Here is a 20,842-nt window from a genome sequence, read left to right as displayed (position 1 = left end):
CTTTTCTAGGCACCCAAAGTGCTTTACAATTCCACTATTCATTCACTCTCACATTCACACACTGGTGGAGGCAAGCTACAGTTGTAGCCACAGCTGCCCTGGGGCAGGCTGACAGAAGTGAGGCTGCCATATCGCGCCATCGGCCCCTCTGGCCAACACCAGTAGGCGGTAGGGTACTCGTACCTGCTCTCTCTGTCCTGGTTGTTGCCCAAGGACACAATGACCAGGACAGAGAGAGCAGGGGGATCGAACCGGTAACCTTCCGATTACAGATGTGCTTCCCAATCCCCTGAGCCACGGTCACCCCTTTGACGCCAAAGGAACAAAAGGTGTTGTTTAAAGAGGTTACCTCAACTGAAACCAAGAAGCTAATAATGGTGTTTTGCAAAGGGCCACAAAAAAGACCACAGATCTTGGCCAGAGAGACTTCAGGTGGTGCTGTAGGCCTTATACCAATATTGGATGGCCTTTTATTTCCATCTTTTCAGGTCCTAATCCACACTAACATTACTTCTCTAACCTTTAGGTGTATCTAAGGCCTCAGCAACACAGGCCTAGAGAATGGCTGACGACACACTCACAGCCTCCAGTTGCTACAGAATTCTGCGCGATCCCCAACCAGTTGGTGAGTGGTTGCTGGAGGCTGCTTGCTGTTGCTGAAACTAGTCACAAAGATGTGCTGTACTAAAAACCTCTTTGTGATTGCTTTGGTCGTCCATAGTTTGAATGGAAGACGCCAACTTCTCTACAAACACTCGTTATTATTACTTTAGCCGTGGGAAAACTTCTCCAGAAACAAAGAACATTCGCCTTCAAAGTAAAAGTTGCGCCTTACTGTGCAACAAACACGCTTCAAACGGTGTAACTTCTACTTTTAACCCTTTAAACCCTAACCTGATTTACCCTTTAAACCAGGGGTGGGCAACTCCAGGTTTTAGATGTATCCTTGATCCAACACAGCTGATTTAAATGGCTAAATTATCTCCTCAACATGTCTTGAAGTTCTCCAGAGGTCTGGTAATGAACTAATCATTTGATTCAGGTGTGTTAACCCAGGGTGATATCTAAAACCTGCAGGACACCGGGCCTTGAGGCCTGGAGTTGCCCACCCCTGCTTTAAACCCTAACCCGTCGCTGGTGATGGGTTACGGTTTAAAGGGTTAAAGGTGAACAGACTGCATTTCCAGCTTGGGTCACATGCTTCACAGTTTCACTTCCACTAGGCAAGTAGTTGTTGAGGGTTTGCAGACAAGTTGGAGTCATCCATACAACCAAACATTTTACTTGGTGAAAGGAGGTTGCCGGTAAGTTGCCAACTGATGTCTAGGCCTGTGTGACCGAAACTTCAGATGCAGTTTTCCCTTGTTTAAGCTACATGTTGGATTTGGGTTAGCTCATATTTATCTATTATATTTGGTTTGTTTTTTGAGTTATTGTAAAAATATTATATCTTAATTAAATTGCTGATGAGTAAACCCCTTTCTTCTCTAAGTCCAGACAAACTGCTGATTCTTCTGTACCTGCACATAAAATGCATAATATGGGAGACTAATTGCTAGCTCTTCCACAAGCCTTTGCAACCATTTATTTATTCATTACTTAGCCCTAACACCCTTCTCTACAGCAGCAACTGCATGAAGTCATCAAGAAGTAAAGGTAAGTGTTTGTTCACTGCAGTGGTCAGGCTATAAAGAGGCTTGTTAAAATTATGTAAAATTCACATGTTGAATAAAGAGCAGTTGTTAAAGAAGGGGAAGCTGGAGAATTGCTTCATGAAAATAACCAGAACAAGTGAACAGACCTGATGTTTGAAAGATTCATGTTTTATTTTAAAGCAGATGACATGGATCCACAGCTCCCTTCTTCTTCTTCTTTTAATCCAGGGTGAGATTATGAGCTATTTTTAGGACGTTGTCATCTTCTTATCATAAAGGTTTTGCTGCTTCAGCCTTTAGTTACAACCTTGTAACTTTTCAGTGAAGTAAAATGATGAATGAGAAAGCAAAGACGTGACCGATCAAGAAAAGAAAAAAGAAAAGTGCAACAAAATCAGAACAACTACAATAATGAGTGTGTAAAATGAAGTGGTTCTCATTTGAACTGTGGTTATTAAACTTTGGGTTTGGATCCTTAATTTTACTATAGGCTTGTTTTTAATGCATCCACGTTGCCAAAATCCTGCTGTTTTATCACACTGCAAATCAGGCACCAAGATTTAGTCCTGGCCGGACATTTATGCTTACCAGTAATGTTTAATAAGAGCTCTTTTAAACCCCATGAGAAAAATGGTTAATTTCTCTCCTCCCTTCACAATAACATTTCAGAACCACAGAACCGAAATGCCAACTGCCGAATAAAATGTTTGAACAGGGGAAATGTTGAGGCCTCGCTGAAAATAAGAAGCCTATTGAGGAGCGAAGAAGGACTACATTGTTTCAGGACAAACAGACCCGATTACCCACAACCCCCTAGCTGTCACTGGGTGATGGGGGCTTTGTGTGAGTCCTTCAAACAAACGTTTGGGGACAGATGCACGCACGAACACACACACTCGCATTCCTTCAATCTGCAGATAAATGGCAGTCATCATCATTAACCTTCATCACTGCCGTGTGATTACTGCTGCTGTTATATCTGGCAAAATTTCCACGCTGCTGGATGAATGTGAGCGACAGCCAAGGGACAGCAGGTCAGCACTCACACACACACACAGGCACACTTAACCACAGGACTTAAATTTAATAATTCAGCAGGGTTGTAAGCAAGGTTTGGCAAGAACAGCATGCCAGTTTCAGTTTGGACATTTGGTTTTAGGACGCTGGTTCCACAAGCACAGTGTGTGTCTGGTGTTTCTGGAATCTTTTGATGGTATTTGTTTTGATTCAAGTGCATTAAATAAACAACAGGGTTCATGCCCAAATGAAGCTCTGACTCAGAAGAGATATCTCTCCTCCTTTCTTTATTTTCTTGCTTTACGCCAGATCAGGTATCACCGCTCCTGTCGACATCATGCAGGGCCAAGTGTAAAAAACAAATCAGCACTTAGAGCTCTTGGCCCAATCAAACAAACACTGACCTCAATGTCTGAAACTTTTCCTGTTAACGCAGGAAATCTTCTGTCTATGATAGGCAACCAATCAGATGACTGGCTTTGAAGGAGGCGTCTTCCATTGGATAAAAATGGATGATTTTAAACTGTGCATCATGTAAAGTTACTGTAGTGGAGGCCAAGAAGAAAGATATGGAGGTGGAAATGCAAGACACAAGCAAGAACTGTGATTCTCTGTTTACGGCACTGAAACGATGCACAGCAGGGGCAGGAAGATGCAGGGAACTGAGACTGTCTCACTTTAATGGCCACTCTCCTATGATTTCTTCACCCTCTTTGATTTCTTAAGTGCACTTGGCACAATCCAGCTGCTGCTACTGAGAGAGAAGCTACAGGAAACACATCCACCACCTCATGGATTACTGACTAGCTGATGGACAGGCGAGACCAGGAAGCGCTCTGTCTGGTTTGGTGATGCACGGTACAGGAGCTCCATAGGGGACTGTGTCGTCTCCATTCCTGTTGAGCTTGTACACATCAGACTTTCCTTACAGCACTGGGTCAGGATCACGCCACCTACAGAGATACTCCCTATGAAAGGGAACCATGAGCAGGGAGCTGCTGTTTCCACTTCATTATAAAAGAAAAAAGATGCACAAACATGTAGAAATCACTGACAAGTCTGCGATGGACACTGATAGCTCTGTGTTCGTCTGAGCTTGTTGTGCTAAACTCAGTTTAGTGTGTGAGATAAACACACGCAGGCGTGAAAGCATGCATGCACATTATCTCCATGCTTATGTTTCTTTCTGTCTCTCTCACAAGTTCAGCTGAGGTAAGGTCAACATATTTTCAGGATGACTCACAGCTTGGTGAGAACTCATCTTGGGACTAAATGTTTTACTTAAGTACAAAGGTTGCCGGTGGCCAGACCCAACCTCTCGCCTATGCGGGGGGTTGAAGAAACAACACAGGTCACCTCCTCAGGACTTTCTTTTAATTAGGAAAAAAGGGCCTAAAATAGTCATCAGTGACTTCTTTAATGCATCATCTTCATAAAATAAAGCGTTTGAGTCAATCTTTTGATCCCTTGGACTGACTATAAAAACTCAAAAATCCATACACACACTAAGCGGTACCTGTGAAAACACAATATGTTACGAAGACTGTAAACAAAATGCTGTGAATGGCTCCTAGCCCTGCAAGCCATGCTTTAAGCTCCTCCAATAAGGCAATCTGAGTATTTATTAACCTCAGCGCGAGAGGTGAAGTGAAGGTGCACTAACAGGCAGATGGTGACCGGATCAGCTCTGATGCTGTGATAAAAGTTGCATTAATCTGATCACGAAAGCCTCAAACACACACGAATTATATTAAAAATGCTACAGCGATGCCATCACCATGCTGCAGATGATGATGGGACACCAGAGGGAACCACAGTGATCCACAGTGATGGAGTCCACCTCAAAGGGGGTGATTTCACTGATGAGGTAATACAATGACAGCAGCGCAGAGCTTAAGTTACAAGATACAAAACCTGTGATTCAGCAGTGTACGATCCACACACACAAACAGTGGAATACTTTTACTCTAATTTTTTTAAGTTTTACTCAAAAATGTGAAAGCCTTCTACCTGATTACATTCATTAATCGTCATAACTAAATTCACTCCATCTTCAGGGAAAACATCAAAAACAAATGTGACTCCGCGGAAAATACAAAACATAAAACAACTCCACCTGCCTTTGAGGCGTCTTTGGCCGCTCCCTTTTCTCTTTTCCAATCATCTTCCTCCTCACCCTGCGCCTTAATCCGGGAACCGACCAGCCACTCGGGAACAGCGCTCCGACACTTCCAGCGTCTCCCTTTCCCATTTTCAAGAGTGTTTCTTAACTGACAGCTAGAGCATGAGCCAAACCGGCGGACTGATGCCATAAGATAAGGACAGAAGCAGAGAAGGGAGGAATGGGAATGTCATGTTTCCCCAGGGTGGGACAATGGAAATGAACAGCCAAGTCAGCCCACAGTTAGGCCGAGGCCTAGACGCTGTATACGACTGACTGTGTGTCCAACCACGCTGCGAAGTATGCCATGTTAGACATCGCACAGTCATACTATTGTGCGAGTGACAAGACAAGACATACAGGAGGTCACTGGAAGTTGAGAGCAACATGCACACACACACACACACACAAACCAATGCTGGAGCATACATACACAATAATATAACCACTCACAATGCAAGTTTCATGGTTTACCCTCCACTGAACAAAAAACAGAGCCTTCATTCAGCTCTCATTAGGCACAACCAAAGGAATACACATTTTTCCCACAGCAACCAGAATCCGATTGGTTTGCTAGGCCTGTCAGACTGAGGCCTTATTTTTAATGTCTTAGCTCTTGCTTTAATGTTCACCCTGCACTGTGGTGCCCAGACTGCTAAAGTTAAAGCAGACACAACTAAAGGACATAATCTCCGTTGTCACCAACTCATTTCTGTTGAGCTACAATGGATTTTTTCCCCCAGGTATTCTTCACAGGACCTTTTTTAGCTTTGTTAGCCTCAGGCTATTTCACTCAGGCACATGGGAGCTAGTAGTGTAGTAAACCCCACATTAGGTGAATCATCAACAAGCTGAAAACCTGAATTTGCATCTTAGAGAGCTTCGAGGCCACATGGTCTGCAGATGTATGTGACTCAGACAGAAAACCATAGAGAAGACCAACTCATATGAGACATAGCTCATACGGTTATCTTAAAGAGTCTGACCCATTTTCTGAGTGGTATAAGAACCGGGTCAAACTGGAATCTGGACATTTATGTCGAGACAAAAAGCACGTTTCAGTATGTCGAAATCTGCCCATGCACACACAAAAAAGCTGAAATAGCAACTCTGTCAGAAAGTGCTGTTTCAGAAGAGGCTTTCCTTACATAAGCAAACTGCTCTGTAATTACACTGGGTGGATCCACACCAACCGAGAGAGGAGCGAGTTAGAAAGAGACAGTAAAGAGGAGAGCAAGTGGGAACAAAGAGAAAGAAAAGACAGCCACCGTTCACAAGTTTGAACTTTAATGGTGGGCTATTGTGAAAAAGAAACAGACAGCCACCCTCCTTAAAAGGGAAAGTTGAAGATTTTCAAAGCATATTGCAACCGTCACCAACCGAGGGCAAAGACATCTGAACCGTTTTTCCCACAGATGTTTTTTCCCCACTGTGAGAACCCAGATGGAGCCTCATGTTGGGATTTCTTTGCTGTGACACTACATGTCAGTGAGGTTTATGTATTTATTTATTTTTTATTGCTCACAAGCATCTTTTGAAAAGCTTCATTATTCACATGCTATCTAGTCCATGGATGTTAACCTAGAATTAGTTACTGCAGTCCAAGCAGAGCATGGACTGTGTGTGCTGAGGTTGTTTAATCCATTTTAAAACAAGAAAGATTCTACTGAGATCACATCTGAGGCCAGTGACCAAATTTACAGGGTTTTTTTTCGCTCTTCATCTTTTTACCAAGTTTAATCAACATCATGTTGGCAGTTTTTTGTGTAACAACGCCAACAAAAAGACAACTAATCACTAATCCAAGAGAAGACCAAATACAAAAGGAAATGGTATTTTGGACAGTTAACTACGGTCTTGCTGAGAAGGAGAAAAGAGTATTCTTCCCTGTGTCTCTCCTTTAGTCTGTGCTTTGTCCCATCTTCCTATAGACTTTTCTTTCCTTTCCCTGGAAGTTTCTTCCTGTTAAAAGGGAGTTTTTCTTTTCCACTCTCAAAAAGCTTCCTCACAGGGGGTCGTTGAATACTATAGGTCTTTACCTTACAGTAGAAAGTGTCTGCTGTTGTGATTTAGTGCCATATAAATACATCTGAATTGAAAATACAGGCTTAATTAGAAGCTACAGTAAACAGCACAGCTCTGTAACAAAAAGGCAACCAAATCGGCCTCTAAGCTTACTTTTAAAGCTCCAAGTTTAACAAATTAAATTTCAGTTTTTTCATATTAATGGCCACACCTCGCTAGTCCCAGGTTTGTCCCCTTTTGCCTTCAGAGCTGCATTAATTTGGCATTGCATGGATTCAACAAGGTGCTGGAAACATCCTGCAGATATTTTGGTCCATACTGATGTGACAGCATCACACGGTTGCTGCAGATTTGTCAGCAGTGATGTGCATCTCCCATGAACATCCCAAAGGTGCTGTATTGGATTGATTTCTGTTGCCTGTGGAAGCCATTTGAATACAGTGAACTCATTGCCATGTTCAAGAAATCCTTATTAGATGATCTGACCTTTGTGACACGGTGAGTTATCCTGCTGGAAGCAACCATTAGAAGACTGGTACACTGTGGTCATAAAGGAATGAACATGGCCAGCAACAATACCCAGGATGGATTCATGTTTTCTTGTTGTTTGCACCCCATCCTGGCTTGCATCAAGAGTGCAAGCTGCTGGTTGTGTAATAGTGAGGAGGATATTTTCAGATTCGTTATTATTAAATGAGCATAGTTTAAACTGCTCAGCATACCTGAGTATTGTTGTTGGCCTTGTTTATTCCTTTATGACCAGCAGAAATCAAGACTTGTAAAACCAGACAACATTTTTTTAATCTTCTGTTGTCCAATTTTGGTGAGCCTTTGTGAACTGTAGCCTTAATTTCCCATCCTTAGCTGACAGAAGTGATCTTCTGCTGCTGTAGCCCTTCTGCTTTGAGGTTGTGCAACAATCCCATTTAGAGATGGTCTTCTGCAATACCAAACTTATAACAAGTGGTTATTGTTGACTTCCTATCAGCTCAAAACAGTCTGGACTTTCTCCTCTGACCTCTGGCATCAATAAGGCATTTTCACCCAGAGAACTGCCACTCACTGGATATTTTCTCTTTTTTGGACCATTCTCTGTAAACCCCAAAGATGTGTGGCTGCGTGGGAAAATCCCAGTAAATCGGCAGTTTCTGAAATAATCAAACCTTCCCATTTTGCACCAGCAACCATGCCACACTCAATATTACTTAAATCACCTTCCCATTCTGACGCCCAGTTTGAACCTCAGCAGGTCAAACAGCACTAGGCTAGATTTTTCATTGCTTTTGAGTGTTTTTATTAAGCTGACCAGCTGCTGGCTCTATACTAATGCTATCATGCAAATGTGAAAGTAGTATCACACCTAAATGTTTTCCACCCAAAGGATTACTGCAGAGATAATGTAATCTATATTGTTTTAAATAGATGAACAAACTATACCCAGTGAGCTACTCCTAGTCATTGATTAAAATTACTAGTTAGAGAATGGGGACATGTTCTCTGCAGTCTTGAGGCTTTAAGAAGAAGAGCCATTAAGGATTAAGCCCAACATTCCTTTTACTTACTGGTTATACTTGTGACACCTGATCTACCTACCAAGTAAAAACTACACAATAGACATGCCAGTATATTTCCTTTATTTAATCAAACCACACTTGCGTCAGTATCATGGTTCCATAATTATCTTTTTAGGCTTAACCTCTCAGGATTTGTTTTCCAACTCCACCCACATAAAGTTGGAAGCTTCCCATGTGTCACTGATGCCACAGATATCAGCAGACAACCTTTTGATCTTTTGATTCATCCCACCGCTTCCCTCTCATCTCCAGAGTCTTTGGGTCATTTGGGCAGCACAAGCCATATCTTCACCCTTTCATCTCTCCGATACTTTTTTACCTCTCTCTCAGCAGCCAGCACTTTTTGGACCCCGCTAAACCTCTGCTGACCTTTGCATATCAAAAAACAAACCCCCTTGCACCCACACAATATCCTCTGTGTGTATATGGAGCTGACCTTTCCCTTTACTTTTAAGTGTGGTTTCAAAGAAAGCTGCACATTGGATAAGCTCCTTCTTCTCCATTGATCACAGTGTAAATGATTTGGATTGCACATTTTGTAGTTGATAGAAAACACTTCATTATACACTCACCTGTTCAACTGCTTGTAAGCACAAATATTTAATCAGCCAATCACGTAGCAACATCTGAGTATGCAGACACACTCATCTACATTTCCCTCAGAGTCATCTCTGGAGTTTACAGAGAAAGGAGAAAATATCCTGTGAGCAGCAGTTCTCTGAGTTAAATAGCTTGGTTAATGCTGGAAGTCACAATGACCAGACTACTTCGAGCTAATAGGAAATGAACAGTAAGTCAAACAACCACCAGTGATGCAGAAGAGCATCTTTGAATGCACAACACATCAAACCTAGAAACAGATGGGCTACAGCAGCAGAAGACCACACCAGGTGCCACTCCTCTCACCTATGACTATGCTTGATAACTCAAACAGTAGATAACAGCAGCAGGAGGCTTGGGTTACTCCAGTTTATCTATGATTCAGTGCTGACTGAAAACATCTCTGATTTGTGATAACATGCAGGCACCCGTCCTTTATTTGTGAGTTCATAATAATATTCCAGGTGTAAAAAGACAAAAAAAAAATGTTTTGGTTTTGTTTTTTTGGCTGTCTGAAGTAAAACCTATAAGTGGGAATAGTCCAAGAAAAAGATCCGTCAGAGAGAGAGTATTAGATTCCATGTGGGTGGCCTGATAAAACAAAGTCGGTCATAAATCTGGAGTTATAAACACTGTGCTTTTAAACCTAATCCATGGAGAGCGGAGCACAAACCAATCTCTATGCCTCTTTCCTTCTCTCTTACTATATATCCTGCCCTCACTTGCTTCTCCCATTACCTCAAAAACCCATTTCCTCTATAAACTTGGCTGGCCTCATCAATAGGATAAGAATGAACATAAGAGTTAAGAAATGTATTTCACGCCACAGTGAATCGCGGAACAAGTAAGATCTGTCCATGATGTGCAAGAAGTACACAGAAGCATGAATGATTTGGGGTTGGAATCCTTTTGAGTCCAGACTGTAATTTGTCTGATTACACGCACCAAACATGCATTTAATTACTGGCCAAAACTGACTTTGGGGCTTTAAATTGCTCAACGCATAATGACGAGTACCTACAACCTAAATGATACTACAGAAGCCTTCTAATAGCTGGCCCACATGACCAGTGTGCAGCTCTTTTGGGAAAGTTAAAGACGGTTATGCAACATGAAGCAAAGGGAAGATGGGCCGCATTCCTGCTGCCTGTTAAAGTGAAAACTACTGCAGCTGTAGGGGAAACACACACACACACACACATCCAGGAGGACTTACAACGCATCTCTTGGAGGCAAAGACAATATTTATGCCTCATCTGACCTATAAAGTGCTACTCTATACCAGAGAAATATGAATTTTACCCACATTGGGTAAGCTGTGGTTACTTTTTCCAAGCATTTAATGAAGGACTTTACCAATGCATGATCAAACATGTTCAGTTTCAGCCATAAAATTAATATCTGTCAACATAATATTAAACATGTTGGTCAAAATTCTCTCATAGCACTGCCTTACATGAAAGTCTGGACATCTGCATAAATATTAATAAGATTTTTCCCCAGGCAGTTTGAGTCTGAGGATCTAAACGTTTGTCAAACATGTAAACTTTAGAGAAGAAAAAAAAAAAAAGCTAATGGTTATATTAAGATTTTACATTTTACTCACCTCTGGTTCAACAATAAACCAGCCTTTTCCTACCATCTGCTCCCATTACCTCTCATTCCTTCACTCCCCCCGCCTCCCTTCCTTCCCTCCATTTCAGCTCCCTCTCCCTGTTCTATTTTGATCCTGTAACTTTTTTTAAAACCAGAAAGTTTCCTTCCAACTCTCTCCTTTTTTTGCTCCCTGCCTTTCTCTCTCCGTCTCTCTCTACCTGACACTTGGCTCGCCTGCCTGCCGTGCACCAAGACAAAACGTTATGACCTCACTTCGGTGCAATGTTCCAGAGAGACACGGAGAGACAGAGCAGCGAAGGATGAAATAACAGGAGGTAGAAATATAGGAGAAGTGGCATTAAAAAAAGATAAGTGGAGATGGGGTGAGGGTATAAAGTAGAAATGCAGCGTGGAGAAAAGAAAACAGCTATGATTGGCAACATCTGGATGAGGACGGGAGAAGAAATGGGGACTGGAATGATGCAAAGGGGCACGGGAGGAGGAGGAGGAGAGGAAAAACAACAGAAATTAATGGGAGATTTTGATGTCAGGAAACTGCACCATGGCTGAAATAAGCCATGTCTCCAGAAAAGGAAAGAAAAACGCTCCCTCTCCCCGCAACATCTTCCTCCCGTTCTTCATCCCTCCCTCGCTTTAGGAACTTGCCTGCGATCCATTTTAGCTTGGCACTGTTGTTATTACATTCAGTCCAAATCTCTCTCTCACACACACACACACACAGAGCACCAGTGCTGCAGGACCCTAAACACAGTCACCTGGCAAAAGTCTATGCTCTGAAGATTTGGAGCAAAAAAGAGGCACTGATATAGTCCAGACGAACAACATGCATGGGCTCACACATACACAGCAGTATGAGTAAAGAGGATAAAGAGGAAACCAGTTTTATACACACGCGGGCGACACATAAATAAGAGCGCACCGGACACAAGTACATGCACATAGCCAGTACTGCTGGAAGTCATCAAACCCTTCAGTTACTGCAACTACTTCCCTTTTCCCTAAACCCATTTCCTGCCCGATGAGGGTCCCTCGCCAGCTACTGCTGCTGTCACTAAGGACAATCGATTGCAAACAAATGAAGAGCAAACGTAACTGATGCAAATATTATTATCAGTGAAACCAAAAACAGCCCTGCGGACTGGATGCTGAAGCCGTGGAGCGGCACGCAAAGCTACATAATTGTTTGTTTTGAGCAAATAAAAAACAACAAGGCTCAGATTCCTGAAGCACAGACACAGTGACAAATCACAAGTAACCACAACCACGCTAACCGGGACTCAAGCGCGGGGCTGCAGAACAGTCGCTATGATAAACAAAAGCAGCTGATGATGTAAGAAAACTGAAGTCTTGGACGTTAGGTCTGCACCTTCCTGTCCTTCCAGGCCTCAGACTCCATGAGGTGTGCTCTAAGCAAGAGCAGCCATGCATGGCAATCAGTGACACACACACACACACAGCTACCTTTAAATTGTCTACTCAAAATGAGCAGAAAAGCTCCATATAAGTACCATTTTTTCTTTAAGGCTTTCCCATGTTCTCTTCAGTTTCTCGACAGTCTCTCTTGACAGTTAGTAACCTTTATATTCCAATGATACAACAAGACAGACTGTCTCTCCCGGTGTTTAGACAGCAATAAGCAAATGTAACATTACATCAAACATCCACACGCATAAACCCAGTCTGTGTTTGGGAGAACTGTTTATTACATCCCCTCTCTATGATTCTGGCACGGAGACAATCGAAACTGGATGAAACAAATAAATGAAAACAGACTCGGCGGGCTTCAGTCCATTCCTTAATGCCCTTTGTCTGCAATCCGTTTAATCAAACTAATAACATCCTCTGATGTTTGTTTAAACACAGCTCGGCCTATAATGGCTTCTGTATTGTAAGGCCTGCGTCCAAACGTGCTCCGAAACTAGCCATACGGGTCTACCGAATGAAAGTGCTTCATAAAAGCAGAGATACACACAGGCACTGGGTGCAGCTGCACAACTGTGAGAGCAATCCAGCAATGCGATGCTAACAAAAGCAACAGGAGAAGCTCTTACAAGACTGGTGGAACTAGAAAATAAATGTTCAATATTCTACCAAACGTTTCTCACGCTACATCAGTGCTACCTTGAGTAACAGTGAAACCTCCAATTTTGAAACATAAAAATTGAAAGTGTGTGTCTGTGTGTAATACTGGGTGTGGTGTTCATGGCTTCTTTTTTGCAGCTAACAATGGCACATTTATATAATTGTTCAGGGAAGTAGATGAGCATTTGAGGTTAAATCATCCAAACTCAAAGATGTCAGGTAAAAAAGAGAAAATCCATGAATAAAAGGTGACTCACCACTTTAGGCTTGGCTCTCTGTGGCGTGGGCGCAGATGGAGCGTCTTCCTTCTTCTGTGGTCCGGCTTCTGCCACTCCAGTGGGGCTGGTCTCGCTGGGTCCCTCTGAAGCTGACACTGCGCAGTGTGCTGAAAGCGCTCCTGGGCCCTCGGGGTCCCTTTCAGAAGTGCTCAGATCAAGGATGTATTTCTGCGTCACATCCTCCAGCGAAGGGGCCTCATCTCCTGAAGGCCTGCTTCCGGGCGGGGGTTCTGTAGTGGATCGGACAGCAAAGTCTACCTCCTTGAGGGGCTGGAGTTGTGGAGGTGGGGAGATGGGGATGAAGGTGGTGGGCTCGCTGGTGTGGCGGGCATGCTTGGGTATGGTTTTGGGTTTGGACTGCAGTGGCAGTGGGGAAAGAGGAGATGCGAGCTTGGTTTGGTCGCTGCGGTCCTCGCGCCCCTCTGAGCCCAGCTCCGCCGGCTCAAATGGATCCTCAGGAGGGGAGAGCATCAGCCTGATTGGACGTTTTCTGGTGGGCCGACGATTCATTCTGGGAGACAGAGCTCCAGCTAGTTTAAGGTCAAAGTTAAACTTCTGCACCTCGTCCTCTTCACCTTGGTCTATGACATCACCATCTTCATCATCGTGGTATTCGGAGGGAGGGGTGCTTTCCGACAGGGAGCGAGCCTTTGTGACTTTATTACTGCCATTCGGCTGCTGATGCAGATGTGCATGTTTAGGTTTAACTTCGGGTTCCCACAGTTCCTCTCTCTGCTCGCTCAGGATTGGCTCGCTGCTGGAAGGTGGAATCTGGCCCGGGTGCTCCAGCTCACTGATTGGCTGAGTGCTGCCAGTCTGACCTCTGCACTGAGGGTCATTTTGAGAAATAAAAGGGGCATCACTACGGCGACTGGGGTCACTGAATGACTTCTTCTTGGGGGCTTTGCCATTGCTGTGCTCATCTGCCATCAGTCTGTCCATCGCACCTGGCTCAGCCACGATGTTCCTGATCACCCCACTGTAATCCCGAATGGCGTCATCACGGAGCCCGCCATCACTGCAAACTGACAGGTCACTGGCTACGCTGCCCTTATATTCTGACAGCGTGCCCACAGCAGAGGCTTCTGGAGCACCTCCCCCTCCACCTTTGACAGACAGGGATCCTAACAGGTTGCTGTCCACAGAAGAAAAGTTGTTGTTCCCCTCTTCTGCCACAGAACAGCGCCGCTGAGGCATGGGGTCACTGAGAGAGCGGTAGACTGTAGACTCCCCATTTCCCACAGCTGATCCTGTTGTTGACTCTGCATTGCTGCCATTACTGGAATCAGAGCCCGTGTTACCAGAGGGGGAGAATTTGCGCCTTCGACGGACAGCGTTCGGGGTTGCGGGGGTTTCAGATCCTCCCCCTCCTCCCGCAGTGGCTGCTGACCGCTGCGACACGGCACTGTTACCGTGGATCCCCTCACTGACGTTGGCGATACCAGCAGCGGTGTTCTGCTCTGTGACAAAGCTGTCATTCTCAGCCACACGGGCAGGAAGAGGCATAGTGCGAGGCGCGCTCACCTCATTCAGACGATTTACACAGCTCAAGCTGTTCTCTGTGATCTTTTCTCCCTCCTGCTTAAACCCGTCTGCCTCATGGAGAGCAGACTGCTTCCATACAGTGACTGGCTGCTCTAGCACATCCCATGCTATTCTTGACCCCAAATCGACCCCTTCTGAGCCCAAATATGACCTATCCGAGGGGTCGCCGGGGCCCGTCTCAGGCTCCGTCACAATCCCTTCATCTGTTAAACTCGACTCAGGGCCCGAAAGTTCATCCACAGAGCGGTCGTAGAACATGCTTTCATCCGAATCACCCTTCAGCGTAGCTCTCTCCAGCTCTCCACTCTGTCTCTTTGACTTCTCCCAGTAGTCTGTGCCCCTGCTGTTTAGCTTTTCCATCTGCATACTTTGTTTATCTCTCTCATCCCTCTCCCTCACCTTGTTCTCACTCTCCCTCTTATGTTTATCCTTGTCTTTTGTGCTCTCAAACTCAGCCCCTTGATCTCTCCTTGCCTCATCCTTTATGCCCTCCCCGGACTTCTGCTTCTCCTCGATTGTTTTCTTAAACTTCAAACATTCAGCCCTAGAAATACTGTCACTTCCTCTTACAGCTACACAATCGTCGTCATCATCTTCCCTCGTGCTCATCTGGCAGATATCTCTAATGACCTGTCTGGCTTCCTGCACATACATGTCTTGCACTGGCATCGCTTCATCATCATCAAAATCACCATCAAATCCATAATCCCCCATTCTGCGCCCTCGCCCAACCCTAAAATCTCCCCCGTCACTTTCTACTTCCCTGTCTGACACCACCACCCTCCCTCCACTGCTCTCTCCGTCCGAATCAAGCCGCTGCTCAGAGGAGCTCCTCTTTGTGGGGCCGCTTGTCAAGTAACACCTGGTGGCAGGAGCAGGTTTGTCTGAATAAGTAAAGGATTTCGCACGCCGCAAAGTGGCTGTCAGGTCTTTGAGAGACGGGCGGCGCCCCAAAGATAGCAGGGTCCCACCGTGAGCCCCTGAACCCATTCTATACACTGATGATGACCCCTCCCCAACCCCTGATCTATCCCCTCCACTTGATTTACGCACCCTCAGGCCCGGCAGGTCAGATTTGAGAAAGCTTAAGAGCGTCATAGTTTCTGAGGTGATATCAGGGTTGGATGTGGATATCTGGTGTTTCTCATTATCATTAACCCTACCCCCTGCTGTTATTTTCCTTAATCCCACACTCTCACCACCTCTCTTCCCTGAAGATAACCCACTTTCTCTGGCAAGTGCACTAGGTAACGATGTTACAGTTGGCACAATCTTGGGGCGCACACGCGCAGGGGCACGGGAGAAGTTGTCCCCGTGGCCGAAGCTCGGGGAGCGGTACATGGTAAAATTCCCATGGTAAGTTTTACTCAACACGGAAGACGCCGCCGCTCTACTAGTGCTACCTTCTGCTCCCCTCGCATTAAACAACACATTAGCTGCACGGTTGGCACAGCCAGCCAAGTCCTCCTCTTTCAGCGTCTCAGTGCTGGAGTACCGGCTGCTGCAACGTGACTCGCCAGGGCTGGACAGAAATGGGGGTATGCTGACCTTTGACACTCGCGACACACCCGGGAGCGTCACTGAGGTCACAGGTGAGGTGATGCGCTCCCACTGCTGCACCCTGGCTCTGTGACTGCTGGGTTCTCGTGCCGTGTGGCTCCGGGTTACCGCCCCCCCAAATTCCCCTCCTGTGTTTTGCTGGTGCTGCCTCTCTAGGTGCTCCATCGTCACGGCCGCATCACTGTCACTGTCTTCTGATTCGCCATCATGATCATCGTAGTCATCACGGCCTGTTATTAGAGCACCCCCGCTGACTTTCTTCTTCTTTCTCAGCGAGCGCCGGCGGACTGCCTCTCGGCAGTGGGGGCCTAAAGAACCAGGACTGTCCTCCTCGCTGCCTGAAGACCTGCCAATGGCCTTTGTGCCCCACCAGCCATTTTTACTGCGGGATAAATAGCTGCCTCCTCGCTCTGTGTCACCCCTCTCTCCTGCTCGGTAGGAGACAGACGGAGAGGGCTTATAAGAAGCACTCCAACTGCCTCCTCTTTTTCTCCTGGTCTGCTCCTCCTCTTCGTCTCCAGAGCTAAACCTCCAGCGGGAGCTGAGGGGAGAAGCAACTTTCGCTGGGTGTGTTAACTCAGTGGAGGGAGCTACAGTGGAGGAGGAGGAGAAGGAGGAGGCGGTAATGGCTTTATCTGGAGCTGGAGCAGAGGAGGGAGAGGAGGCGGAGGGGGCTGGAGCTCTAGAGGAGCTATGTAAGGAATGTAAACTATCCCTGGGCAGCCCGACCCCCTGTCTATCCCTTCTCTCCCTCGCTGTCGGCTGGTGAAGAGAGGAGGAGCAGGAGGTGGTGTCTGAGCTCTCCGATTGACTCCGAGACGAAGCAGGACAGGGTTGAAGGTCAGGGTTAGGGTCAGATGTCAATCCTGTCGATCTGGGGGCCTGAGCCGCCGCCGCCTCAGTGCTGGGACTATGAGATCTGTATGGAGATGATTTAACCCCGTGGTAGCGACCACAACTGCTACCAGAAGTGTTTCTTCCAGACACTCTGTTACTCTGACTGCATGCCTCTACGTCTGCCTCCTCATCATTTGAGTGCCGATGGTGATCGGCTTTGGAGTAAAAGCGCAAACCATACGTCAAAGTCTCTTTAGCAGCACCGCTCTCTCTGCTCTGTACTCCAGCTAGGCACTTGTCATGAAAGGGCAGGTCACAGCCTTCATTAGCTGAGCTGCAGGGACACAGTCTGTGTCTCTCGGAGCTGCAGGTGAGCTCCTGCAGATGGCCTCGGCCAGCTGCCTTTAAATCCTCACAAGCTTCAACAGTTTTGCCCTGCTGCAAAGGCTTGCTTTGCCTCTCATCAAACAGCTGTCTAATTTTAGTAACACTGGGCCACTTGTCAGAGTGCAGAGGGAGAAAGTCAGTGTAGTGTGTGGCGTGATAACTTCTGTGGGCTTTGCAGGGTGGAGGAACCCCTCTACTGCTAACATCCTCCTCTTCATCTGGAGTCAAAGTCTTTGTGAGCTCAGAAGGAGGTGCATTAATCTGGGAATAGTCTCTCTTACCCGACTTGCCGCCGCTGTCGTTTGATAAACTTCTAAAAATCCGCTTGTCGCTTTTCCTGTCCGAGTCTGAGCCTGACACAGAGTCGGTGCCCGAGTGAAACTTCAGCGCTTTGTTGTCTGAAAGAGGCTCTGCTGTTGCGCTGTCACTATCCTGGAAATATCCACCACCAACACCGCCGCTGTCCTCATGAAAAGTTTTCCCAGGTGGAACCCCGTCACTCCTGGAGCCTCGGGCCCGGGGAAAAGTGCTGCTCCCCCGCGTGTTCGCTGCACAGTCTCCCGGCGAGGCTGTGTGCGTCCTGGCGGAGCCGCTGCTGTTACTCCTCCTGCTGCTGCTGTTGCTGAACTTCTCAGTCAGCTCCCGGATGGATGGAGAAATGAAGGAGAGAAGAGTGGGAGAGCCTCTCTTTGGCTCTGCGGTTAGGAGGCTGGCGGTGGTGGCAGAGATTTTGGAAACTTTTCTTGACACACTGACATTACGCGTCGTCGTCGTCAAGGGCTGCTCTGCTTTGCTGGGCTCCGGGGGAAGGGCGACGCCAACTGCCTCCAAATCCCCTAATTTGTGTGGCTGCTCTTCCCTCCTGTTGGCGTCCCAGGACCCCAGCTTTCTGAAAGAGACGCTGCGATACACAGCCGCATTCTTCTCCTCGCTTTCTGCCATTGTTCATGTCTTTTGTTACGGCTCTCACACACGCATTGGCAACTCCACGGGTAGCTGTTACACATCCAAGCACCTTTTCTTAGTTGTGGTCCATCTGCAGTTTAACCTAACAGCAAGAAAAAGGGGGAAAAATCAGTGCTGGCAAAGCTTCATATTGCTCTGTAACGAGGCTAGTTAGGTGATAAATAAAGTGTTCAGTGAGTAAAGTAGGTGAGTGCTGCCCTCTTATCAAAAACTTACATGTTGTCGATTCCCGAAACCGCATCCGTGCCAAGAGGGAAAGCGATACAAGTTTTTTTTCTTCTTCTTTGGCCCCAAATCTTCACAAACACAACTTCTCCATTGTTTTCCTCTCACTGTTTCTAAACGTGTGCCCATCGCCAGGCACGGGCCCTGCGCATCATTCCCTATTAATCCCCAAACTGTTTATGGACTCCCTGTTTTGGCATGATTTGCTTTTCCGTGACTTATGTTGTTTTTTTGCATGTAAATGCCTGAGATAGAGGCAGAGAGGGGGGTGGCTGGGCGGGACCAGGGGTATAGGGGCTGTCATAGCCCCCCTCGGGGATTGAGAGGAAAAGCTTTTTTTTCCCTTTTTGATAGGAGAGGGGATATACTGTGGACTAACAAGATGTAATTATAGCTCTTTCCCTTGCGAAAAAAACCCCAACACACACACACACACAACTCTAAGTGTTTTAGATACTCAAAAAATATTTATTTTTTATTTAATACCTACAATTTGGACCTGCAACATCTTTAAGAAACCTAAAAGATGTCAATGAAACCATAGGTGCTGATTTCCGAGATGCATTCAAGGTGTTACGTTTAAAAATCAGCCTTCAGGGGTGAAAAATTCACAAAGGAAGCCAAAGAGGTTGATTTACTGCACAACTCCAGCAAACTTTGGTGTGATGGTGTTTGTGAATTAGTGTGTCAGCATTCGGGGGGAGCTGGTGGTGGCAGGGAGGATAAAAGTTTTCACTCGTGCACAATAACCCCTCTGTGGTGCTTCCCATGTGGCTGTCTGGTTAACAGGTCCTTTTGTTCCAACGGGGGAATTCTGTTTCACAGGCTGTGAGAAAAGTACACGCTGGCTGCAGCGCCCCCTACAGGCTCAATCGTAACACGTCAGGTCAAAGGTGGAGGTTGATGGAAGAACCCAAACGAGCCCGGTGAGGTCAGCCCATCTATCTGTGATGGCATGTTTCCGGGATGCATTTAAATGGCCTCGCAGGGTCCGAATGTGTTTTGGATTGAAAGGATTTTTGCATTTTGTTTGATTGTTTTTGCGTTTGTTAACGTTTTTTTTAATTCCAGCAAGAAACATTTTCAGGAAATCCCCATCTGCCTTAGTAACTCACTCCTAACCAAGCACAAACAAATAGGAAGAAGCAGTACAGATACAGGAACTGAATCATTTCTTAATAATTCAGACTACTTCTCTATAAAATCAAAATCTTTAAGAAAGTTTGTTTGTTTGTTTGTTTTAAAAGGGGGTCTCCAAACTTTTGCAAACTTGTTAGTTTTTTTAATTGTATTTCAAAATACACAGTATTTTTTTCTGGTGGAACACCAGTGTGTGTTGACTTTTGTTCTGTAAGTCTGTTTTTTTTCACCAAAACCGTTGCATTTACGTTTTTATTTTAGCATATTAAAGTATGACGTTCACTAATATTTATTTTTATGTCCTGTTGGATACAAACAGCATTGGTCTGGTTCAGATAGTTTTCTCACATCTCTTCACACATTTTCCATCTCTCTACACTGCTGAACACCGAATCAGAGTTCCTTTAACTTTTATACGGCTAATACCAGGCGCTTGGTTTGAACTTCAGTAATCTACATGTGTAAATACACTGCGTTGCTGCATTGTGATTGGCCGATAACACACTGGCGTTACCTAAAGGTTGAACAGTAGCGTGTAAGCAGATCACAAATCTCTTAGATTATGTCCTTTCTTAGACAGTCATTTGTCACATTATTTAAACAGCTGTCATCATATAATCGTATGGATTCAGAAGCTGCTGGCTGCTTTTCTATATTCAATTCAATTTTCAATTCAATTTTATTTATATAGCGCCAAATCACAACAAAAGTCGCCTCAAGGCGCTTTATATTGTACAGTAGATAGCACAATAATAAATACAGAGAAAAACCCAACAATCATATGACCCCCTATGAGCAAGCACTTTGGCGACAGTGGGAAGGAAAAACTCCCTTTTAACAGGAAGAAACCTCCGGCAGAACCAGGCTCAGGGAGGGGCGGCCATCTGCTGCGACCGGTTGGGGTGAAAGAAGGAAAACAGGATGAAAGACATGCTGTGGAAGAGAGACAGAGATTAATAACAGATATGATTCGATGCAGAGAGGTCTATTAACACATAGTGAGTGAGAAAGGTGACTGGAAGGGAAAAACTCAATGCATCATGGGAATCCCCGGCAGCCTACGTCTATTGCAGCATAACTAAGGGAGGATTCAGGGTCACCTGGTCCAGCCCTAACTATATGCTTTAGCAAAAAGGAAAGTTTTAAGCCTAATCTTAAAAGTAGAGATAGTGT

General features: G+C 45.5%; 1 protein-coding gene and 1 long non-coding RNA gene across 2 annotated transcripts in view; one reads left to right on the top strand and one right to left on the bottom strand.

The window, feature by feature from the left end:
* The window catches only part of arhgef17 (Rho guanine nucleotide exchange factor (GEF) 17), a 66,028-nt gene extending 46,130 nt beyond the window's left edge, over positions 1-19,898 (bottom strand). Inside the window, exons 1-2 of the mRNA XM_019345082.2 lie at positions 18,521-19,898; positions 12,989-18,386 (exon numbers count right to left, since the gene is read on the bottom strand). Coding sequence (XP_019200627.1) covers positions 12,989-18,280 — 5,292 coding nt within the window. The 5' untranslated portion in view covers positions 18,281-18,386; positions 18,521-19,898. The remainder of the gene's footprint in view (positions 1-12,988; positions 18,387-18,520) is intronic.
* On the top strand, positions 1,140-2,121 carry LOC112842134 (uncharacterized). Its single transcript, XR_003213806.1, has 4 exons — positions 1,140-1,304; positions 1,625-1,656; positions 1,836-1,884; positions 1,978-2,121. It is a non-coding gene; the product is annotated as an uncharacterized LOC112842134 (long non-coding RNA).
* Positions 19,899-20,842: the final 944 nt, after the last annotated feature.

This window comes from Oreochromis niloticus, linkage group LG14 (genome assembly GCF_001858045.2).
Source record: "Oreochromis niloticus isolate F11D_XX linkage group LG14, O_niloticus_UMD_NMBU, whole genome shotgun sequence".
In the NCBI taxonomy this organism is placed as follows: domain Eukaryota; kingdom Metazoa; phylum Chordata; class Actinopteri; order Cichliformes; family Cichlidae; genus Oreochromis; species Oreochromis niloticus.
This window is presented reverse-complemented; position numbering and strand designations above follow the sequence as displayed.